The sequence below is a fragment of the Centruroides sculpturatus genome, unplaced genomic scaffold (assembly GCF_000671375.1).
Source record: "Centruroides sculpturatus isolate CEXI.00-Female unplaced genomic scaffold, Cexi_2.0 scaffold1049, whole genome shotgun sequence".
In the NCBI taxonomy this organism is placed as follows: Eukaryota; Metazoa; Arthropoda; class Arachnida; order Scorpiones; family Buthidae; genus Centruroides; species Centruroides sculpturatus.
In genome coordinates this window covers 161796-173898 of record NW_019385368.1, presented here as the reverse complement: position 1 = coordinate 173898, position 12103 = coordinate 161796, and the positions used below count along the sequence as shown (strand labels likewise).

Sequence of the window (12103 nt, the reverse complement as noted above, 5' to 3'; positions counted from 1 at the left end):
CATCTTGAAGACTCACCTAAGAGAGAAATTTTGAGGTTTCTTGCTGCATATTATTACCTATGTTTTACAAGTCTCTACTTGTTAGTTCATGTAATATCTATATATTGTGTTTGCGCATCATTGAACAGGAAGACTTACTGAAAGTAAATATCACTCATCGCACTTTAGTTCATTTTTTATTTCATCTTTAGAAGTAAAATAGTATTTTCTTCGTAATCATTAAAACTCCCAATGAAACGCTTTATTTTACTTTCATCTTATAATGTAGGAAAACCTAAATTAATTGAGCCTAACGTGTCCGTATGGGTGAGATTGGCACTACACTTTTAGTTACTTACTAGAAAATAAATTAAATTATTCAAATTTATGATATTCATGTATGATCATTTTTATTCATATAAAATTCTATTTTACTATCTCATCCCGGAATTTCCCGGGATCCCGGGAAAAGAAATTATTTTTCCCGTAATCCCGCTGGAGGCAAATTTCCCGGGAAATGAGGAACCCTAATGTCAACATCGACGCTCAACTCAGTACCGATCGGATAGTATTAATATCCCTGCAAATTTCGAAACTCTCCCTTGTAATTCCAGCTTTTTGTTAACTTTTCTAACCAATAATTTTTTATAGTACTTGTGAGACTGTCGGACGGGCACTCGTTAAGTTTTGCTTCGGGGTTTATTTACGAAAGGTGAAAGTTTAACTTTCCCATCGGATGTTCGTTAACGTTTTAATACCAAATTTCGAATTACATCTGGGCCTTGCATTTAAATAATTTTTCGTGGGCTAGTTGATTTCTGTTTTATGAATTTTTGTAAGTGCTTTTCTGAACTATTTATTTAAAAAAAAACTGATAATATTATGGAGCCTAAAAAGAGGAGTGTCAGAAACTGTGCTCACCGTAGAAACCAAGTAAGAGATAATAGCTAAGGTAGAAAGTGGGCACAAGATGTCTATTATTGCTAGGCAATATGGCTCGAACAGGCCTGCAGTAGGCACAATCTTAGCTATAAAACATATATCGAGAAGTCTCGAGCTGCTAACAGAGTAATGAAAATCATATCTGAGAAATAAAGAGCATTTTAGAGTTCATAATGGAACCTGAAACTGATTTGACGACAGAAGAACTCTAAGAACTCTGAAATGAAGAACACAAAGAAACTCAACGAGATGTGTTTTCTTTTGAAAAAGAGGAAGACGGAAGAGGACCAATGTCGACATCTGCTACTAAAGATCTTTTGAAGAAGTGGGAGGATGTCAGAACAACGATCATCCATCCAAGTGGCATCCAAACCAGAATAAGGTTAATGGGGTTGCGGATTTCTACAATTACAATACTATTAATTACTTTTGAAAATTCCTAAAGAAAAGAGAAAAGCAATCGACATTGGACAGATACTTTAACCCTCAAAAATATAAAAAACATGAATAATAAAAATGCAAGTCTGCATATATATGTATTTTTACTATTACATATAAATAAACATAGTAAAAAAAGTATATATTTTTTATTTTTTAAAGTCTCCGGTATGAATTAATCAAATTTTCATAAAAACCTATGGTAAATCGATAATCGGTTAATGAACAATTCGGATAATGAACAAAGTCTTAAAACGGATTATGTTCATTAACTAATTACCCACTGTATCATTTTTGTTTCTCTTTTTGTATGTTTAAATATTAAGTTAATTTCAAATTACTTCTGATTGGTTTGAACATTTAATAAGTGATAATGATTTTCTTAAAAATGTAACTATTATTGAAATTTGATTTTAACTAATATGATTATAAAATTATAGATCAAACCAACACGGAAAATAGAGTATATGGTAAATCTATACCAAAACAGTCTTGTGAATTCATTTTTGTATGTGATCTTTTACATTTTGGAATAATTAACTAATAATTAATAATTTTATTTTGAAATTTTAAGATATCTTCGTGTATTATAAAGATACNTATTTTGTCTTATTGTTAAAATATTATTTTAACTTGTCGTGTTTTAATTTACTCGGATATTAGAACAAATTGTAAAAATTATTATTGCAAATTAATTTTATAATAATTAAAAAGAATATATTAAACTTTATCTTATTGTTAAAATAAAATTAATTTAATTCAAATTTATAAAAACATTTAATAATTCATACAGCCTTATTTTTAGAAGATATTTTATGAAAACTAAAAAAATGAAATGAATTGAAAAGTTTTCTAAATACTAAAAATATTATTTGATCTGAAATTATTATATCTGAAATGATTATTGTTTCAAGATATTTTATAAAAACTAAAATGAATTGAAAAGTTTTATAAATATTTATTCGAGAGATTTTTGACCTAAAATTATTGCAAATTAATTTTATAATAATTAGAAAGTATAAACTATATTAATACAAAGTTATGAAAACATTTTAATAATTATACTTATTGTTAAAATAAAATTAATTTAATTGAAATTTAATAACTATTAATAATACAGCCTTATTGTTACAATAAAATTAAGATTTGTGATCGAAAAATTACTTTTGTGATCTGAAATAATTCTGTTCAACAAATTTTTATTTGCAATTTTAAAAATTTTTATGTAATTTTAATTTTGTGATCAAAGCTTCCCAAACCACTACTACTACTATTGATTGAAAATTAGTAAAGAAAATTTTCTGAATACGATGTTTAAAGAGATATTTTTGCAAAAACGCCAGATAAACCCACGTCTAATTGCAAGAGATTTAATAATATAAGATCATGGAATATTAATTTTTCATTAAATATGATAACAACATTATGATGAGACTGGACATAGTTGTAAAAAAATCAATAAATATGGAAGAGTGGCAGGAATTGCGAAGTAGAGAAAAACACATAATGACAGTTTTATGAATATTGAGTTTTAGATTATAACTGGCAAGATTAGAACGTAAAGAATTGACAGTAATCTGAAGGCATGAGGGATCATTGGATAAAATTTTGATGTTATCAGCGTAGGAAATTACTATAAAGTGTGAGTTGATTAGCAGTGGCGTGCCGTCATTAGAAGCGGTGGATGCGCCCTTCCCTTGTATTTTCTAAAAAATAAATACATATTAATTTTAATTATATGAAAATAATCGCACAATATTTTTTGTAACCACCTTATGTATCTTATTACAAATTTCTGTACTACATGTGAACAAAAAATAAGATTGCTATTGTATATTCGAATATTAGTGGCGGAGTGGAAGAGCACAATATTTTTTGTAACCACCTTATGTATCTTATTACAAATTTCTGTACTACATGTGAACAAAAAATAAGATTGCTATTGTATATTCGAATATTAGTGGCGGAGTGGAAGAGCACTATTGTCAGCATCCAAAAAGCCAGATTTGCGCATGCGCTTTACAGAGCACCAACCTCACTCGGTGTAGCTGGTGGAAGCCTAGGACCTTGGATAGATGCTACACGTATCCAATCCAATTCTATCCAGGACCGGTTCTGGGCTGTTAGCCGCCTGCCCGCTAGATATTTGGCCGCCCTCGCCCGATTACATGAATCGCGAGTAGATTTATAACTTAACCCAACCGATAAGAATTTACTGGTATGTTTTTATGATAGTTCTGTATAGTTGACAGGAGTTTAAAAAAACACCCATTAAAATATTTGATATTTTTATTTCGCTCTCCCATCTTATATTACTTACGGATTTCAATGTTAAACCAGTGATATTGCTATTTAGTATGTCCCATCTATAAGGGGATGTCGAAAAAAACGTGTACAATTCTTGTACAATGTTAAAAAAATTAACTGTTACTTCGACAGCATCATTTACAACTAAATTTAATGAATGAGAGAGATGCACGAGGTACAGAAAAAGCTCTAGAATTTATTTTCATCAAATTTACGATTTATGTATCTGTTGTCGTAAAACTGTCTTTCCACTTTTTTCCCGAGACTACAAATATTTGAGTACAAAGTAACCGGTTTTCGACTTACTTCTACTTAAGAATTTGTTAAATAATTAATTAAGCGATTAGGGAATTGGGGACATAAACAAAACCCTGCCAAAAGAACCGGAATATTACTTAAAAGCTTAACCGACCCAATCTCTAGCCGAGTAAAATGGGGACTGATTTCTTAGTAATATTAGACGTAATTTAAACAGAAATTTTTCCAGTTCAACGAGAGTGACCGAAAAGTTGTATATTTTGGAAATTTCCGTGGACACTTGGTCCTAAAACGAATTAGTTAGAAAACAAATGACTATTAAGTTTAATATATTTAGATTTTAACAGCTATGGTGAGAAACGTTTAAAATCTACAACAGCCCTGTCGCGTCCTTCGAAATATTCTAATAATGCGACAAAAGAGGTATTTGACATTGACCGGTATCGGCACCNAAGCTTTTTTTTCAAAATTAACGCATTTCTTTCCTTTTTATCAGTTTAAATATTTTTAATGCTTAATTATAATTAATTAAAAGTTGATCAGGAACTGAGGGGTTAAATATATTTTTTATAACAACAAAATAAATAGTATTTTTTACGAATGACAGTTTATTACAATTTGATACGAAACGTACTGATGATGATTTTGGGATTTTTATTCAAAAACCAGTAAATTTATTTTTAGAAATGTATATGGTATTCCATACTACCCTCCTTCCCTCTATATTCTACAGCTTTAAGCATTGTTTTAGGTTTACCTTTACCTTGTATATTTTTAAATGTGCTAAAGCCTTTAGTTAATATCAACTGATGAGGGACAAATGCATTTTGGTTTTTTTCGTTTCCATACCTATGTAGTTATTTTTGTGTTTATCAAACTTTTTTACTTCGATTCCGGATCGTTTGTGCCCATCACTGGTTTGGTTAAGCCCTCACTATTAAATGCCTCACGGTTGTTGATTATTTAAATGTGTAAATTTCACCTTTCAACTAGGCATTTAAACGTAAATTGTTACCTTGACAACACATTCCAGATACTTCATTTTTCTAAGGTCTTCGGACGTAATACATTTATTCGTGTTTTCACCAAAAATTTCTTCCTGCTCCTGGTAAACTTTCTCTTGTATATCGGGATGCAATCCGAGCAGATAAAGAGACCAACTAATACCCATTGCGCTTGTGTCGTAACCCTAACAAAAAGACAATTCATATATACCCCGAATATCTTTTTCTTAAGTTCGTAAATAAAACTGATTTTACTGCGAACATGAATGTATCAACTTCTTCTCTGATATCTTCTTCGTTGAGACTTTTATCCGTTAAATGATGATAAAGCAGTAAATCCAGAAATGCTCGCCTCTTCTTTATTCCTGTAACTTCATTTTCTTCTTGAAAGTTTTCGGTTGTTTGATTGTCTTTCAGTTCTTCGATTATTTTCTGTTTCTTTTCTCTAATTACCTGAATTGTTTTCATTTTTTATTTAATAACGTAAATAGTTTATGAATAAAATACAAATGGACTTGCCTTTCTGTCGAATTCGTGAATCGTGTCAACATCTTTATAGAATTTTTTCCCTAATGGACTGAGATTGAAAATAGGACTAAACCAATACCAAGGCTTGGTGAACCATTGAATAACTGCGGATGTTATACTGAATTATAAAACACAATGTGGTATATTATAAATACTTCAAGTAACTGAAATAAATTTCACATTGTTAAAGATATTTTGAAATTTATTAATTAAAACAAAATCATTTTTTTAAACATCGTAAAATACATTTTTCGTTAGATTAAGATAAATAAATGATTTTAAAAGCTGAACTTTGTTTTCTTACTCATTTTCTTTAGTAAAAGTATATCTTAACGAAAGTTGTGGTAATTCTATAGGGCGTATTTGAAATATTAGCGCATTCGCATTACCTGTCAGCACCTGTTTCCAAAATCTCAAGCAACTTCTGGTTGGTGTCAATATGCTGCAATCATATTTTTCAGTATGCCAACAAATACTGTGAGACACCTGAAAACTATTTTGCATTTACAATGTCGATTTTAATTTATTTGCTGATGAATGTACCAGAATAAATTAAAATCAGGTTAGTACATTATTAGAATACTCTAATATACCAGTATAGTTATGTTAGACATGACATAAACAGTGTTAGTTATTAAAGTGTAATGTTAAGATTATTTATTTATTTATAATATTTAGAGAAATGTACAAAATTTTCATTCCTTCTCGTTATTTTCCTTATTTTCTGATATCGAGGCAGACAGCATTTGTTTTCTCAAATAAACGTCAGCAGTTGAGTCACTTCCGGTAATGTCCGACAGAATTGATGCTGAGGTTATGAATTTATTGAGGGCTATGCAAAGCCATTGAGAAGGAGGCAAAGCTTGAAATGTTAACTCTACTAAAAAATTGAACGGTTCTATTAGTCTAATCTATGTAAACTAAATGTTATTTTTCTTACACTAAAGTCACAAAGAATTTTTATAGTGTAGTCAGAAGATTTAACTTTTTGGAACCGGCTTCATTTCTTGTGTGTTTAGACGATTGAAAGGTCTCTAATAAATACTTAATAATAAAAGTCTGACAATAAATAAAAATAATTTATTCTTTATTTATTGCAAAACTAACTTATATTCAAATAGTTTGTTACTGTTATACTAATATGCTTATTTGCGCCGTTGAATGTAAAATCTTATTTAGAAGATATTTAGTGTATTTTTCCTTTAGGGGAGAGGCAGTAAGGATTGCATTGTATGCGTAAATGGAAACTCTTTCGTTTCTTTCCTAGAACCACAGGGCACATAAAGCAAGCTGTATTTTATGAGAAACTGTGTGACAGCATGAAACTACAAGTGGTCTGGAGGAGAATTCTATACATGTTATGAAAAGTTTTCACAGTCAATTAAGAGTACAAGGTCGTCTTTGTCATCTTTGATCCATTGTCACCTGTTGCAATTGTGACTACTCCTAATGGAAAAGCTGAGGTTATTGTACAATAATTGATAGAAAAACAGAAATAGTGATTACATGAAAATTAAAAAATAGCTATAAAATCCTTAGAGTTATTCAAACACAAGTTATAAATACAGTATATTTCGACAGAGAGTAGGAACATAAAAAAAGGTCCCCAACATTCAGGGTCGTCTTATGGAAAAGATACAAAAAAAAAAAAAACAAAATAGATTGAAATTTATATAAATTAAAACCATTATAAAAAACAGACGTAATTATTTGCTAGTAGAGAGAATATATGTCCAAAAAATAAAATAACGCATACCAGATTTTTGTAAATAGTCAAAATCATTACTCTAATGCCGAATCAGTGCGAATGTTTGCAACAATCGCAAGGCATTGCTGCCATATGCGAGAAAATAAAATTTGTTCATTGGAAAAGTTAAAAATAGGACATAAATAAGACACAATTTACTATCATTATTTAGATGATGATCGCTGACCTAAACTACAGTATTTTCATAGGCCGTTGATAGTTTGGGGTCGTCTTATAAAACAGATATATGTTAAAAGTATAAAACTTCGACAAAAATTTACACCTTGTCTTATCTGAAGGTTGTCTTATCTGCCGAGATATACAAGTTTTGAAAAAAAAGTTCTATTCAGATTTGTCATAAATATTTCTTTTCAACTTACTCATTAATGGCAACTCCATAATCAGTACCACATCTGTCTTGAGTGTTGAATCGAACGCCCATTGCTGAATCTGTAAATAATAATAGTATATTTATTAAATAACATATTGAATTTGTCACTTTTCTTAGTAAAGTTGTCTGTTTTAACTGTAAGAAATTTCGAACATACTGTGACTCAATTTGAAAAAGTACTGAAAAAAAGAAAGCCATTAACATATTATAAACGTTTTCCTTTCTTTCATGATTATGAAGACGACACATTCCAATGTATTATTGCGTCAACATATCGATACAAAATTTCGCAATGGCAATCGTACTTGCAATCGGAAGTTTCGTTGGCTCTAATTCAGAATTTGTCTGCCGTGCGCCTCATTATTCTTTTTTCTGCTATGGTCCGACTGGTTGACCTCACGATGTGTACGATTAAAACAGATTGTCTTATTCGCAAAATAAACAGAAAAAGAAAAATTTTCGAAATGAAAGAAAATTTTTAATTTACAATTACATTTCGAAATTGTTGTAATAAAGAGACAAGTTTAAAAAACACACTCTCAACTGCTCGTTTATTTTTCAGCACATTTTCTAACCGTATCTTTTTTTCACGATTTATAAAAATGCAATTTTCCCTGCAAGTAAACATTGTTTAATCAATTCTTACCTCCAATAATATCCAAAGTGCACAGACTGATTAGCTCGTCAATAAGAAACTCTTCATTTTGCTTTTTATTTTTCAACTTTTCAATTAAGATGTTTGAGTGGTCGTTAAAAATTCTTTGAAAGTTTTCGAGAATTCGAAAGTGAAATGCCGGAGTTAACAATTTCCTACGATGTCTCCACTTATCGTTCGAACTGTTTCGATTGTAAACTAATAAATTACTTGTATTAATGTGAAATATTTGATGATTGTTTTACCTTGTTAGAAGACCTGTTCCCAGCCACGGATGAAGAANGCCGGGTAATCGAGAGTCGAGTTTTCGAGGTTCTACTGTATTTTCAATTTGATCAATTTTCTAGAACGTTTACAATCGTTCTATGGGCGAATCAATATGCAATAATAAATTCGAATTTAAAACGGTTAGAACATTTTAAAAATCGAAATACATGAAAATAGTCAATCTAATAAAACAATTTCGAAAAAGGGGAAAGTTTCGAAGAATATAAAAACAATCGTGTATAATTGGACAGAATTCACAAACAACGGACTATATTATGAGCGCGAGTCTTATAATTTTATCAACAATCTCCGAGCATCATCGACAAAAAGGTGTCAATAGTCATCTCAAATCGGACTTTTCCCGTGACCCGAATTGGTCTCGGATTTCACCTGTAATCAAATGAGAGACCAATCGGGAAGCGAGAAGTGGGACGAAAGGCCAATCTGAAATACGGATAGCGGGAGAAAACCTATAAAAATCGGAAATTTAAGGTCGAAGGACAGTCTCCTCTGGATTAAGCTAAAAGTCGTGACGGCAATATTAAATTGTATTGCGCTATCAACTAGAACGCCGCAGCATCATCTCACCGATCATACGCTTCGCCCAGCAATCCCATCTCATCTACCCGGGGATAGGACCACGTTTGAAGTTCTCAACCTCTACGAACAAGTGGTGCTCTATAAGGAAGTAGAACTGTTAATTGTTCGATGTAAGCATTAATGTTACCAAATAAACGGCTTTCATTTTAAAACACTTGTCATCATTTGCCTCCTCTGCCACAGCCCACATGCAAACTTCCCTTAGTTTCATCCTGACGCGGTATTAACTGATCCCACCTATATTATCCCACAATATGACGATTCATTTTGTTTTGACCAAACAATTTATAAAATTCATGCGTGACAAAACGAATAAATTTTTGCTAACTCTTAAAGTATTTTACTTGTACTTTCTATATTGACTGTCGTTTAATTTGATCTAATTATATTTCAACTATTTGGGCAAGTTTAAAATTGCATGTGTGAGCCATCTGCACACATATCCATACATAGAGAAAAATTCACGAAATTTCTCAACGTTCTAAGCTGTCCTAAATACAAAAATATAAAACTTACGTTGAAGGATTTTTTTTTATCATACGTTGTCTCTGTTATAATAACAACAGGAAAAGTGACATTTATAGTAGATATTATTTATTTTTTTCAACTATGAAAATCTCGTCTGAATGTCCTGTTCCGAAGGCGATCTGCAATTCACTTCAAGCGATAGAAAGTATATTCCACATTGATCCATTTATAATTTCATTTATAATTTAAGACACTTATAAAAGCGAAACAGTGATCTGTCTGTTTTGTACTTATCGAGTAGGTGTAACAATGTTTTTTCAGTTACTCGTTGTTAAAAATTACACGTTTTTTATCACAAATCTCCCGTGGATAAGACAACAGCGTTTGTTTCGACAAAGTTGTGTAACGAAGGCGATTTGACGATCGCTTTGAAGTGTGGAAAAATACTTCATTTTCTTAATTTAACACAATTTAACCCAAATAAATAAAGGCGCAATTTAAACATTTTTGCCAGGAATNATATTATTTATTTTTTCAACTATGAAAATCTCGTCTGAATGTCCTGTTCCGAAGGCGATCTGCAATTCACTTCAAGCGATAGAAAGTATATTCCACATTGATCCATTTATAATTTCATTTATAATTTAAGACACTTATAAAAGCGAAACAGTGATCTGTCTGTTTTGTACTTATCGAGTAGGTGTAACACTGTTTTTTCAGTTACTCGTTGTTAAAAATTACACGTTTTTTATCACAAATCTCCCGTGGATAAGACAACAGCGTTTGTTTCGACAAAGTTGTGTAACGAAGGCGATTTGACGATCGCTTTGAAGTGTGGAAAAATACTTCATTTTCTTAATTTAACACAATTTAACCCAAATAAATAAAGACACAATTTAAACATTTTTGCCAGGAATGTTTACACAATTTTCCTGATGTCTCCTCTTCTGGAATAATGAAGTGCATAATATTACATAAAACTTGAGAGTAAATTATAAGAAATCTTTAATAGTAAGAAAATTAGATGCATTCAATCAATTGTTGTAAACGAACAGGTATAAAAAAATTCAATGAAGTTTTCCGACATTGTAAAGATGGCAAACAGAATTAGCAAAACACAATAAATCATTGCTCGTTCAGAATCAAATGTCCATGAAAAATTTTTCACTTAAATCATGTATTTAGGTGCACTTTGAAAGAGATTGCAGATTTATAAATTTCCATTGTCGTGCGTTTGTTTGTGTGTAAATGAATGTTTCTTTATTACTCTGATTATTGTTCCTCCTTATTCTCCAGAATGGAGCTAAATAAATGATAATGGAGAGAAGAAATACACAGCAAAAAGGAAGGAGGCCTCCATTAACTATATATTAACTTTCGGTTTGTAACGGAAAGTATAATAATTTGATTCAAATATTTCCTCTAAAAGGAGTTAGACAGATGACTGGCATCACACTCACAGGAATAGCATGATGTACAGAAAGATACACGATTAAATTATGATATATTTTACGATAAGTAAATTTAAAATATGATTAAAAATTTCAACCCGGCAGTGTGACGATGTCACAAAATAATAATTGCTCGTAATAACTATATATTTCTGCAAATTATGTCTGAAGAATTCGTCTGCATTACGTTCGTGTTGCAGATGTGTTACTACTGCTTGACTTTTGTATTGAAACTAGTTTAGTGGCTCACAACGTGTCAATGCGCTACGTTTACAAAAGACTTTTAAATGCCTTTTATAAGGTAAAAAATTTTTATACATTTCAGGTGTTAAATATTTCGAAACTTTTGGAAGGTGTAAAATATAAAATTAAATCCGAGTACAAAATTCGTGAAAAGCATTTCGACTGCTCTGTTGTAAGGATAATAATTACACTAAACGCTTTAAAAATAAAATTTTAAAGATTTTATTACTGAAATTTAGTATATTATCTTCGACGCAGTGATATTAATCAATCTAAACGGAAAGGGTCTATGTCAGATGACAAAGATGGAAGACGACATTCACCGTTCACACGTAATAAATCACAGTAATATAAATTGCGAAAAAGTTCAATTGTTTCTGACAAACGTAGTATAAAAACGTTTTAAAAATATAGAAAAGAAAAGAGCTGAAAGAAATCAGACGTATGTGTCAACGTTTGCAGGTCGCCGTCTATTTCTTTTATCTAACATTGACCTTTTCTGGACAGGTTGATCATGTCTACACTTTTGAAGCGCGGATTATCATATAGATAAGAATCTGGAATACATGAAACATTGTACTATGAACAATTGTTTCGTTATTTATAGATTTTATACTTTCTGAAAGAAACTATTTTTTTCTTTTATCGTTTTTCGACAATCATTCTTATACCGAATTTCGGACGAAGAATGACGTCAGCAGATTCGAAAATCTTATCTCTGTGGTCTAGAGACTTCACTCGAAAATGTCGAAGAACATTCGCTAAAACTGTCTTCATCTCCATCATGGCGAATCTTTGACCTGGAGAAAGGTAAATACGTCAGAA

The 12103-nt window shown here is 30.8% G+C and overlaps 1 protein-coding gene across 1 annotated transcript in view; it reads right to left on the bottom strand.

The window, feature by feature from the left end:
- Positions 1-12103, bottom strand: part of LOC111638213 (cytochrome P450 4c3-like) — a 31241-nt gene that overhangs the window by 10707 nt on the left and 8431 nt on the right. The window contains exons 3-7 of the mRNA XM_023383880.1: positions 8241-8431; positions 7584-7653; positions 5448-5574; positions 5184-5381; positions 4940-5113 (exon numbers count right to left, since the gene is read on the bottom strand). Of these exons, the coding sequence (XP_023239648.1) occupies positions 4940-5113; positions 5184-5381; positions 5448-5574; positions 7584-7653; positions 8241-8431 (760 nt within the window). The remainder of the gene's footprint in view (positions 1-4939; positions 5114-5183; positions 5382-5447; positions 5575-7583; positions 7654-8240; positions 8432-12103) is intronic.